This window comes from Uranotaenia lowii, chromosome 3 (genome assembly GCF_029784155.1).
Source record: "Uranotaenia lowii strain MFRU-FL chromosome 3, ASM2978415v1, whole genome shotgun sequence".
Classification (NCBI taxonomy): domain Eukaryota; kingdom Metazoa; phylum Arthropoda; class Insecta; order Diptera; family Culicidae; genus Uranotaenia; species Uranotaenia lowii.
Window position 1 is genome coordinate 58,214,046 of NC_073693.1, and position 12,420 is coordinate 58,226,465.

General features: G+C 40.1%; 2 protein-coding genes across 3 annotated transcripts in view; one reads left to right on the plus strand and one right to left on the minus strand.

Moving 5' to 3' along the window:
* Window positions 1-232: 232 nt before the first annotated feature.
* LOC129755730 (uncharacterized) lies at window positions 233-8,393 on the minus strand. 2 transcript variants are annotated; one of them, XM_055752352.1, is made up of 4 exons: window positions 8,078-8,393; window positions 1,472-2,091; window positions 508-757; window positions 233-448 (listed from the first exon to the last, which is right to left on the minus strand). In XM_055752352.1, the coding sequence occupies exons 2-4, from the start codon at window positions 2,081-2,083 to the stop codon at window positions 312-314; spliced, it is 999 nt and encodes a 332-aa protein (XP_055608327.1). In that variant the 5' UTR covers window positions 2,084-2,091; window positions 8,078-8,393; the 3' UTR covers window positions 233-311. The 2 variants fall into 2 exon arrangements, with proteins under 2 accessions (XP_055608327.1, XP_055608328.1); XM_055752353.1 differs by lacking the exon at window positions 8,078-8,393 and having other exon boundaries at window positions 1,472-2,814.
* A 1,626-nt stretch (window positions 8,394-10,019) lies between these two features.
* LOC129752217 (uncharacterized) overlaps window positions 10,020-12,420 on the plus strand; it is a 10,777-nt gene continuing 8,376 nt past the window's right edge. The window contains exons 1-5 of the mRNA XM_055748004.1: window positions 10,020-10,174; window positions 10,233-10,364; window positions 10,451-10,654; window positions 10,715-10,855; window positions 11,578-12,381. Coding sequence (XP_055603979.1) covers window positions 10,106-10,174; window positions 10,233-10,364; window positions 10,451-10,654; window positions 10,715-10,855; window positions 11,578-12,381 — 1,350 coding nt within the window. The 5' untranslated portion in view covers window positions 10,020-10,105. The remainder of the gene's footprint in view (window positions 10,175-10,232; window positions 10,365-10,450; window positions 10,655-10,714; window positions 10,856-11,577; window positions 12,382-12,420) is intronic.

A 12,420-nucleotide genomic window follows, 5' to 3' on the forward strand; every position in this document is an offset into this window, starting at 1 on the left:
CCAACGAGTAATGCTGATAAATCATTGCACTGTTTGGAATTCCTTGTAATACCATAAACTGTACCTAATTCAAATGATCAAATTGTTTATTTTTCACGCTAACCTTTTCAATCCCTCTATAATTTCAAATTCATCAAATGGACGGAGGTTTTTCGAATGAAATGATTTAAGAGGATGTTAATTACACAACAATTTTATTAAAAGCACTTTAATTCAAGTTCACTGTACTTCGATGTAACTTTAAAAGTCATAAACAACAACAATGTCAAATCTTCGTTAAAATACATTTATATTGCAAATCACTTTCCATCTCATGGTCGTCGAGCCCTACGGAGGTTCGAAATTTTGTTCGCAATGTATTTTTTTATTTTGGTTATTTGAGAAGATTTCCTTATTTGCAGGACATTATGAGAGCCCACACGGAGAGCTGTTCTTTCTGCTACTTTATCTGTAAAAAAGTAATTTTATAAGATTTTCATTTCAGTTTGAATCATAATGAATATTTACCGCAAATGAACTCCAATAATTTGGGCTCAATTTTCTCGCTTGCAGGATATTTCAATGATCCGTCTGCGTTTTTAACATTTAGAAATCGATGCGATGGAAGGCCCGACACGCTCATTTTCTTCAAACGTTCTGCGCTTAACAGATGAATCGCAATGTAGCTAGCGAAAATGCTATCTGTCGCCGCCCGCTGGTTGTATTCTTCGATTTCCGAAGAGGAAATTTGGAAACTGTCGTGTTCGGTGAACTGCACCTGTAATGAGATGTTATGATTTATAATTAAAACGACATTAAGAATCCTGAATAAAGCTGTTTGAATGGCTATTTTGGTTTATGTGAAAGCTAGGGGTGATCCCTTAGCCCCGACCGCCGCGCGATAGTGCGAAGGACAATATTTCATAAAGTAAGGTTTTTAGACCTAAGCTGAAACCGACTACTCACGCTGCGCGTTCGAACTTCCATGAAGTATTATCCTTCGCGCGGCCGTCGGGGCTAAGGGATCACCCCTAGCTTTCACACAAATCTAGCAGGCCCCAGTAGACCAATGTAATAAGGCCGCCGCTTCCGACGGCGGGTCGGCAGCCACCTCGGCTTTGGGCCGCCTCACCCCCTGCATCCTCGATGTTTGCGGCAGTGTCGCAAAACTTAGGAAAAGAAAACTCGCAACTTTTTCCGAAAATTGAATCTCAACGAGACCAAATGAAAAGATAAATTTAAGCCAAATGACTTTATGCCAAATGGCCTTCATGCCAAATGACCTTTATGCCAAAGGGCATTATGCCAAAGGGCATTATGCCAAAGGGCATTATGCCAAAGGGCATTATGCCAAATGGCTTTATGCCAAATATCATACTCCCGATGCGGCAAATGGCTTTATGCCAAATGTCATACTCCCATTAAAATCAGAGTTCATGCTAAATGTTAAATTTTTCTTCAAAAAAATAAAAAGGAACTTTTCTATTTTTACCTGAGAGATGTTTCGCAGTTCCTTCAAATTTCGAAGTTCTTTGGACGTGCTAAGTGAATATTCATCACTTTCTGCCTTTTCTTTTTCAAGCCTCGCCAATTTTTTTTTAAGTTTCGTAAGCCTGGTCTTTTGCTTTGAAAATCTGTCCTGCAGTATTTTATATTTGGCTTTCCAATCGATCTCTTCTGGGATGCTGTTTTGAATGAAGCTGGTGGATGCAACGTCATTATACGACCTGTTACTGACTGGTGTTGGTGCTGGCTGGCTGGTACTGGTACAAGCTACATCATCCCTCAAAGCCATGACGGGAGGTGTAACGGGTGTTGTCGTGCTTTCTTCTTTTAACCATTCGGTATTTTCATATATGATTTCTGATCCTTTGTCCAAAACCTGAGCTTCTTGCGTGAAACTTATTTCAAACACAGCTTCAGCAGGTATCTCCACCATGTTTGACAAAGACTGTTGAGAAACAAGTAAAGGATCTCTGGATAAATGCTCTGACGAATTGTTTGATTGGCAAGGTGAGATGTATGCCAATCCTGATGTGCTTAAATTTATGCCTTTTTCAGACAGTCTTCTTCTCAACATTTGTTGTAACTCGCTTTCTTGCATCGGGTAATCTAAAATAATCGAAAAAAAAGCAACGTTAATTATAAATACCTAAAAACATTAGACAACACGCAGCGAAATTTTTTTTTTTTTTCGTACAAAGGATTGCCAAAGAGTCCCTTAAATCAACCGGTCGCAAGTAAAGTTCCATCCAAAATTTTTAAAAAAGTTCATGGTACTATTAGTAAGGCATCTTCAATGATGTGTGTGTAATTTATGTTGCAACACACGAGATTCGATTTTATCCAAAATATACTTTTTTCAGAACTAACTAAAAACTGAAAACTAACATGAAATGATTTCTCTTACCACCTGGATATGTTATAAATTTTTTTTTCTAATATAGTTAAGTGATCATAATATTGATGCTCTACAAATCAGTAGAGGAACCAATATTTACAAAAATCTATTTTTTTAGTTATTGCTTAAAAACCTTAAGTGTCCGGTAGTAGACAACTTCCCCCTATGTATAAAGCGGTCGACCGGGGATCCCTATACTAACCCAAGGAAGGGGTTGGAGACAAAAATTTTAGATTTGTGCAAATAAACTCTTTCTTCTTAATTTTTAACCGTCGTTTCTTTTCCTAACTGGTTGTTTCGAATGTAAAGATTGTTTCAATGTAGAGTTTTTCGTCAAGCGCCAGCTAGTTGACGACAAATTTACGATTGAAAAAGATGCACATCAACTCTACATCGTGATTAAAAAAAGAAGATAAGTAGCAAACAATCGTAAACAAACAAAATCGATTTTGGCTCCTTAAAACCTAAAGGTATGAGCCGTTTCAAATAAATTGTTAAAAAAAATTAAAAAAAAGAAAATTAACAAAAAGTCACCGTAAATATTGTTAAGGTGGCAACCCTATGCATAACGCCCGTTACTACAACGCAAGGCTTCTACTGTAGTTACGCAATGACAGTGTGTGAGCTGTCAGACTCTTCCCTTTCTGTTATCGAAACTCGAACAATATAGACACGTTTTTCTTTTACTCCGTTTAACCGAGTCTTTCGAGTTGTTCCGTTATTGCCCATCCGAAAATAACCACTTTAGGTTATGGGCCCAGAGCACGGTTCGGTATCGTCGGGTTAAAACAAGTATTTTTCGTGATGGAAGAGGAACGGTCGGATCGTCACTTCTTTCCGGTATTCGACGGCAAGAATTTTCCGGCATGGAAGTTCCGCATGCGGGTTTTGCTAGAGGAGCACGATCTCGAAGATTGTGTGGCATCGCATGCGGCGGAAAAGGAGGAGCTGTGCGTTAAGGATGAGGATAGTGCTGAGATCCGACGCCAGAAAGAGAGGGCGCGTGAGAAGCGTAGAAAGGAGGACAAAAAGTGTAAATCCTTACTGATCTCACGCATACATGACTCGCAGCTCGAGTATGTGCGCGATAAAGAATCCCCGAAAGATATTTGGGATTCTCTCCATCGTGTTTTCGAACGGCGTAGCATCGCGCAACGGTTGCACCTCCAGCGGCAAATTTTGAGTTTGCGTTTTGATAGTGGTGATTTGAGTCGGCATTTTCTTGAGTTCGATCGGCTGATTAGAGAGTATAGAGGCACTGGTGCTGTGTGCGAAGAGATTGATACCATTTGTTATCTCTTGTTAACTCTCGGCCCATCTTTCGCGACGGTGGTTACGGCTCTTGAAACGATGCCCGAAGAAAATCTGTCTCTCGAGTTCGTCAAGTGTCGTTTGTTAGACGAAGAGACGAAACGCAAATGTGTTGGTTTGAGCCACCGGGAGAGCTCACCGAAAAACGGAGAAGCTGCTTTCCACGGATCGAAGCAGGGGTTTAGAAAGAAGAAACTAAAGTGCTTTGGTTGTGGGAGTGAGGGGCATAGAATCGCGGAGTGTCCTAAGAAAAAGAAGGAGAAGAATGATGCTCGACCAAATCAGTCCAAGGCCCATGTAGCTCAGAAGAGTGTTTGTTTTATGAGCTTGAGCAGGGGCAGTGCCCAAAGTGATTTGCGAAAGATAAATTGGTTTATCGATTCTGGCTGTTCTGACCACTTGGTAAACGACAAGAAGTTATTCGAAAATTTAAAGCCGCTAAAGTGTCCCATCGAAATCGCGATTGCCAAAGACGGCCAGTGTATTGTGGCAGAGCATTCTGGCTCGGTGAAAGTTTGGGCGGATGTAAACGGTAGTATGCAGCAGTGCACCGTGAAGAATGTGCTGTATGTGCCCGATCTCAGAAGTAACTTGTTTTCCGTAATGAGAATCGACAGTTTGGGCATGAAAACCGTCTACAGTGGTGGCAAAGTAAAAATTTACCGTGGGTCAGAGTTGGTTGCCTGCGGTTCACGTACCGGGAAGCTTTATGGGTTGCATTTCTATAGCGACAAAGCTGGTGTGAGTGAGGCAATGTTGTCGTGTGGTCGAATTCCAAAGGGCTTGGAATTGTGGCACCAACGGTTTGGGCATCTTAGTGCGAAAGGTCTAGAAAGTCTTGTGCGTGATGAGATGGTAGTGGGAATGAGCACGGGAAAAGGCAAGATCGACAAAAGTGTGATTGTGTGCGAATCTTGTGTGCTTGGAAAGCAAACACGGCAACCATTTTCGGTACGAGAAGAGAAGAGATCGTCGCGCGTTCTCGAAATCATACATTCGGATGTATGCGGTCCCGTTTCGCCGGTCGGGTGTGATGGTGCGAAATACTTCGTCACGTTTATTGACGATTGGAGCCACTTTACGGTTGTTTATTTGTTGGGAAGTAAAGACACTGTGTTAGATTGCTTCCAACAATTCGAGGCTCAGGCATCTGCGAAGTTCGGACAGAAAATTAGTCGGTTGCGATGCGATAATGGCGGAGAGTACCGCGGGAAGCGATTTGTGAGTTTCTGCCGGGAAAAAGGGATTAGTATCGAGTGGACAGTTCCTTATACGCCAGAGCAGAACGGGGTAAGTGAGCGTATGAATCGCACCCTTGTTGAAAAGGCTCGCTCTATGCTCGAAGCTTCCGGAGTTAACAAGTGTTTCTGGGGCCAGGCAGTGCAAACTGCGGCATATCTGGCGAATCGAAGCCCGTCTAGTTCGATTCCAGCTGGTAAAACTCCATTCGAGATGTGGAATGGAAAGCGACCCGATGTGTCCAATTTGAAAGTGTTCGGATGTGACGTGTTTGTGCATGTACCGGGCGAATTGCGCAAGAAACTTGATCCGAAGTCGTGGAAGGGCATATTCTTGGGGTACGCTGCGAACGGGTATAGAGTGTGGAATCCGAAATCGAAGAAGATAGTGCACGCTCGGAATGTTGACTTTCTTGAGACTGAGAAACCGATTGCGGAGTTTGAAGAGGTTTCACCACGAAAAGTAGTGTGTCTACCACGGCGAGCCGTAGTCATGGATTCGGCGGGAAGTGTGGTTGATGAAGAAAGTGTGGGCGAAGCGGAGAATCCGGAATCGGCGACTGGAGAAGAAAGCTTCTACGAAGAAGCAGAAGAACCGAGTGATAGTGATCGTGAAGAATCCGTAGAAGATTCCAGAAGACCGCAGCGACAGCGAACGGTTCCAGCTTGGCACGACGATTTTGAAATGGATTACGCAGCGTATGCTCTTAGTGCTGAGAGCTACATTGAAGATTATCCCAAGTCGGTTGCAGATGCCCGAAACCGAAACGATTGGGATAAATGGAAGGCAGCTATCGATAGTGAAATGGCTTCGTTGAAGAAGAACAAGACGTGGAAATTGACGAAGTTGCCTAGTGGTCGTACACCTATCACTTGTAAATGGGTTTTTAAAGTGAAGCCGGGTGTTGATGGAAAGCCAGATCGTTACAAAGCACGATTGGTGGCTAGAGGTTTTAGCCAGAGGTACGGTTTCGACTACTGTGAAACGTACTCTCCAGTGGCAAAGTTGGACACGCTGCGTACGGTCTTAGCGGTAGCAAACCACAGAAAGATGTACGTTCACCAAATGGATGTTGCCACAGCGTTCCTGAATGGACGGCTATCTGAAGAGATCTATATGGCCCAACCGGAAGGGTTTGTGGAAGGCCAGGATCTGGTGTGCCGATTGGAGCGGTCTATCTACGGATTGAAGCAAGCATCTAAGGCCTGGAATGATTGCTTCAATGAATTTGCGGAAGATTCCCTTGGTTTCAAAAGAAGTGCAAACGATCAGTGTTTATACACTTTGGAAGATGGTGAAGACATAGTGTTTTTAGTGCTTTACGTGGATGATGTTCTTGTTGTCGGGTCCTCACTGAAAGTTGTAGTGAACATTAAGAAGAGACTTTCTGAAGAATTTGAGATGACCGACACCGGAGAAATCAAGTGCTTCCTGGGAATGTGTGTAGATCGAGATCTTCAGACGGGTGTGATGCAGATAAGTCAGCGGAAATACCTCGAAGCAATGCTGCGTCGCTTCGGGATGGAGAGCTGTAAGCCGATAGCTACACCGTTGGAGAATCGACTGAAGTTGTGCCAAGCCAAGGAACCGCAACGAACCAAGCTACCGTACCGGGAGTTGATCGGCTGTTTAACGTACGCCGCGATGACAACTCGACCGGATTTGGCGGCTGCTGTGAACTTTCTTAGCCAGTTCCAGAGCTGCCCAAGTGATGAGCACTGGGCGCATTTGAAGCGCGTACTCCGTTATGTACAGGGTACATTAAGCTTGGGACTGGAGTATCGACGAGATGAGAAGGCACCGACTTTGCTAGTCTATTCGGATGCGGACTGGGCAAACGATACGGTAGATCGACGTTCCGTAAGTGGCGGAATTTTGAAGGTGTTTGGCTGTACAGTGAGTTGGATCACTCGTAAACAACAAACAGTATCTCTCTCGTCTACGGAGGCCGAGCTCACGGCTTTGTGCAAAGTCGCTTGCCACGAAATATGGTTGGCGAGACTATTGCTAGATGTTGGCTGTAAGATCGAAGGAGCTGTTACGATTTTCGAAGACAATCAGTCAACGATGAGGATTGCCGAAGAGTCGAAGGACTTCGGCCGAATCAAGCACATGGATGTGAAGTTCCATTTCCTGAGGGAACTGATCCAGGACGGGCGGATTAGATTGGAGTATCTGCCAACTGCTGAACAGCAGGCCGACATGATGACCAAGGGGCTACCGGCACCAGCGTTTCGGCGACATCGAGCCAATATAGGGTTGGCGATCTGCAAAGGTTGAGCAGGGGTGTTAAGGTGGCAACCCTATGCATAACGCCCGTTACTACAACGCAAGGCTTCTACTGTAGTTACGCAATGACAGTGTGTGAGCTGTCAGACTCTTCCCTTTCTGTTATCGAAACTCGAACAATATAGACACGTTTTTCTTTTACTCCGTTTAACCGAGTCTTTCGAGTTGTTCCGTTATTGCCCATCCGAAAATAACCACTTTAAATATCTGCTATTGTCGGAACCGTATCTCTTTTACAGTTATTGGATAGATTACAAGTAAATTTAACATTTTGCATAAAAAATTTGAAAAAGTTTACAGCGCTGTTTTAATAGCCATCGTCCCCACTTACCCCGGTGGTTAATTTCACAGTAAAACTGAGGATTTCGAATTTTAACAAGATACATAAATTTCTCAAGACCTCATTAATTGAAATTTGGATTTGATTTGAATTATATTATTGGTAGCCATCTAGTTTCTAACATCTAAATTCATTATGTTATTTCATAGTTAATGTTTTCAATTGTATTAAATAATATTGTTTAATATTATATTATATTTATAATATGTTGGCCATCCCATGGTGGTGAGGTTGGTAAAATATACCGGAATTCATTTTAGGACCGATGCACTGACGCATCTGTGAATTAGTTTGGAAAAAGCCCTCATAAACGGGACAAGTGCAAATTTAGAAATTTTTTCACAGAAGTACCGTTGCTTTTTACCAACATTTTTTAATTTTTCACTTTCAACGGGAATTTGTTGAGAACTATTTTACTGATACAACGAACGATAAGATATATTTTTTGAAAATATACATTTTTTTAAGGACATAGGAAAGTTGATAGAAGTTGAAGTTAAAGTTTAAGGAACACTCACCTGGCAATCTGTTCTCACATTGGGAATCCTGATCGCTGATCACTATTTTACCGGATCTACAGGCAGCACTCAAAAATGGCGGCTTCCTGAGTGCTGCCTTTTTTCCACCCTTTCGCCGGAAACCTGAAAATAAACTTTATTAGAATGTACATTGATTAAAATATATATGCATACATACCGGGATTTTTAGTTTTAACAGTAGCACCCAAATTCGGATCCATTTTAGCTGTGATTTCTTTATTTTCCGTCCTCGCACTTCTCCTCTAACTTTGGTGCAATGGACGCCAAGACAGCCAAGACAGCAATCTTGTTGGTTTTTCAGTTTGATGCACGCTAACTTTTGGCTACCCCTTAACGAATACTTTTGACCCGTTATTCAATAAGACTGGGAGAACTCCTTTTAAAGGATACAGCAGCAGTACCCTTTAAGGGGTACTCAGCTTGATAACGCTTGCAGCGGATGAAAATTACCCCTTATTTCGAACGCTTGTAGCGGAAATTACCCCTTATTTCAAAAGCTTCCGTATGGTGGAAATTAAAGGTTCTGCTTGTAGAAAATTTGTTTCCTGGAAAATAAATCAAAACAATATGTTGTGTTTCATCTTGTTTATTGAAATGCCTATATAAGAAAACTTTTAGATTTGGATTAATTTTAGTTATTTTTCGATATTTTCTTGCCTATAGTCGTAATACTCGGTTTCCCGCTTGACATCTATAATCCTCTTAAGACGAATCCTGAAACAAAATATTAGATTTTAATTTTTTTTTTTTTAATTTCTTTTCGCTACCATCAACCTTACCTCCAATTTTAGTCCGCCGCGGTGCGTTTTTTCTTTTTGTGTTCGTCTGGCACATCCGGAATTATGCTGGGCTTCAGTAATAAAATGAATAAATATAAATTCTGTGAGAAAACAATTTAATTTTTTTTACAATTACAACTTACCACAACCTCTCTTTTCATGCCGAATTCAACGCATTTAATGTAACGCATCTAAAACTACCCTTTTTGAAGGGAATCGAGCTTTTCTAAATAAGGGGTAATATTCATCCGATAAAATGACCCGTTATTTGACAGATCATGGGGGTTCTCAATAACGGGTCATTTTTACGCCTTTAAGGGGTAGCCAAAAGTTAGCGTGTGGCAGCAATCTTGCACGCGTTCAAGCGCAAGCAGAGGTGCCAGGTGTTGTGATTTTTCAGGATTTGTCTTATGAGAGAACATCTTAATTTAAAAAAAACGCTTGAATTGTCCTGATTTTTGAAAAATGTTCTGTAAATGTCCTGATTTTTGTAAAAATATCTAAATTATAACTAAATTTATACTTAAATTATGAGAACATCAAACAAATCAGTTATTAAATAATTGTACCGATGATAATCTTTGGTTCAGGTGATTTTAACCACCTGGCACCCCTGAGCTCCAGCCAAATAACAGAGGCAATTGAAGTTAGCACTACTACATGCGCATAATGATATATTCAAAATACAGTAGATCATGAATTTACGATTCAAGCAATAGATTTTACGATTTCAATAATCGTTTGCTAAACGTTTTTTACTTTCGTTTGAAAAATAAGTCATGCCAAATAGATTTGAACACTGAAAACCCGTGAAAATGTGTATTTGATCAATTTCATTCTATAAGTCTAGTTTGCGGACACAAGAGTACCTCAATTTTGTGTTTATTTAAGCCAATTGAGGCTCTATATTGAATTAAGAACGAAATCCGCTATATAAATTAAAAAAAAAACTGATGTCTCTATGTTTTCAAGCTTAACATTATGATTCCACATATCGTTTAATATACCGCAAAATTGAGTACATTCACTGGTTTACCATTAACCCACCAAGTGTTTTCCCGCAATTGTACTGAATCATTCTCCGGTAGTTGTGTAGTGGTGATAATTATTTATCTATGGTGCGTGTGGCATATAGGAGGATTTGCGCATTTGTACCATTGTAATCGATTCGAATCGCTGATCAGCAAACATAAAAATAATTCCTCTACCTCGTAAATTAATATTCGAAATGATGCGTAGCCCGCGGATGAGTTATATATTCTTCGAAGATTCACTACGCAGAAGAGTTCTACGAAAGGTGAGTGAAAATATTCAACTAAAATATATGTAGTTTCATGGCTTTTAAGACGTTTCAGAAACGGGGCAAACTCAATGAATCGTCAACCGTTCCTTCCTCATCGCTTATCCGAGGCCGTAAAACAGAGATCCAGGAATGTTCCGGGTTGGATTTACTGCCTACACCTGGAGCAAAAACTTGCTCAGAACTCGTAAGTGCAGTTTTTTTTCCATTAAATTTATCGTGAGCCAAAAATTTTTTTCATTTCATCTGGAGTGTGCAAAACTTTACCAACAGAATGGTTTTTCGGTAACAGTGCCTCCGTCATCGCTTCTTCAAACCCGGAGCAACGAGATCAAACCAAAAGAGATTTTTCAGCTAAACGTATCATCACCCACGTTTCCTTCATCATCGTCTCTCCAAACATTCGACGCAGACATCCATACATACGCCGGAACGGAATTATTCCCTGCACTTGAGGAAAACATTTGCTCGGAACTCGTAAGTTTTTTTCACCGGTTGTATTTACTATGCTTATCAAACGTCACTTATTTCCTGTAGGAAGAATTAGATGTTGACCAATGTTCTAATATTCGCAACATAATGTGGCCCCAGTTGATCGATACGGTTGAATCACACGATATTACTGAGTCGGAGGTGGAACATTTTGAAAACTCTTCGAACAATATGTTTGAGACACATGTAAGTTTTAATATTGAAATGGGATCAGGAGGTAAAGAAACGAAATGGTGATATGAAAAAAAAATTAAAATGATTAAAACACTTGTAAGGTCAAGTTTAAATACGGTAGACCGTGGTTGAATTAAAAGTAATCTTTCGCTAGGTTTGGTTCAGTTGAATCATTCAACCAAGTAGGCTCACAACACAATAGACTGAACCCGAAATTAAAATGTGGAATCTGCATGTGAAACTCAAATCTAAATCTGAAACTAAATCTTAAATGTTAATTCAAATCGGAATCTGAAGTCTAAATCTGAAATCTCAATTTATCGGAAATCTAAATATGACTCTGATATTTTAATCAAAAAACTGAATATAAAGCTGAAATTTGAACCTGAATCTGAGTCATAAATCTGAAAGCTACATCTAAAATCAATCTAACTCGAAAATCTGGATGTTAAATCTGTCTAAAATTAGTTTAAGAAATTGTATTATGAAATCAGAATCTGAAATTTCAACTTGAAACTGAAATCTCAATCAATCTCAAATGTAAATCTGGAATCGGAATACTGAATCTGAAATCGAAATCTGAATCTATAAAATTAATCTGAAATCTTATTCATTTTTATACATAAAGATAGATCAACAATGCCTGGTTTTAGAAATGATTGCAAACCTAGAAAGGCGTTGAGTATTTTATTGTTAATTAATACTCACCATTATTATTTCTCTATTTTTTGCAGGGAGAAAGTGCAGACTCAGATGTGTATCATCCTAGTTTGAACGTTAGGAAGTCTGAAGTATTATTCATGGTTATGAATATATTCATGAATCACCATTTATCAAACTCTGCGTTGGAAGATATCCTAAAGATGCTCAATATTATTACTGGTTATGACAACCTTCCAAAAACATTCACTAAATTTAGCGCCTATTTTTCTAAACATACTTTGTCACGTCATTACTATTGTGAGACTTGTGTGACATACATTGGTACAAACGCTCGCTGTTTAAAATGTGACAAAGACATTTCGGAATTCTTTGTAACTTTCGATATAGTACCAAATCTAACAGACATTTTAATTAAACACTGGGAAAGTTATGAAACATTTTCTGCAACGAATATGACAGGAAGAGTTATTGAGGAACGAAAAAGGGTGGACACAAATTTAATAACACTGAGCTTTAACACAGACGGTGTTAAAGTTTACAATTCTTCGGCCAAAAAATCTTTATGGCCGATTCTACTTTCTATTAATGAGTTGCCTCCATCACTGCGTTTTTCTAAAAACAATATCATTGTAGCAGGGCTTTGGATGGGGTCAAAAGATCCTGATTTCAACATCTTCTTGAAACCGCTAAGCGATGCTTTAAAGGAGTTCAATAGCACAGGCATAACCTTGAATAAACGAAGAATCTCGGCAATATACATCACTGCTTGCTGCGTGGACACTGTTGCAAGATGCAAGCTGCAAAACTTTAAGCAGTTTAATGGATACGACGCGTGCGGCTATTGTTCACATCCTGGAAATATTATCGGCAAACAGGTTCGATATCCTTACCGGAAGGATATAAATTTGAGAAAT

Bases quoted from the DNA above. Each gene is read 5' to 3' on its own strand.
- LOC129755730 (XM_055752352.1), bottom strand. From the start codon at position 2,083: ATGCAAGAAAGCGAGTTACAACAAATGTTGAGAAGAAGACTGTCTGAA. The intron at 758-1,471 runs GTAAAAATAGAA...ATCTCATTACAG, and splicing joins AACTGCGAAACATCTCTCAG to GTGCAGTTCACCGAACACGA. The intron at 449-507 runs GTAAATATTCAT...ACTTTTTTACAG, and splicing joins ATTATTGGAGTTCATTTGCG to ATAAAGTAGCAGAAAGAACA.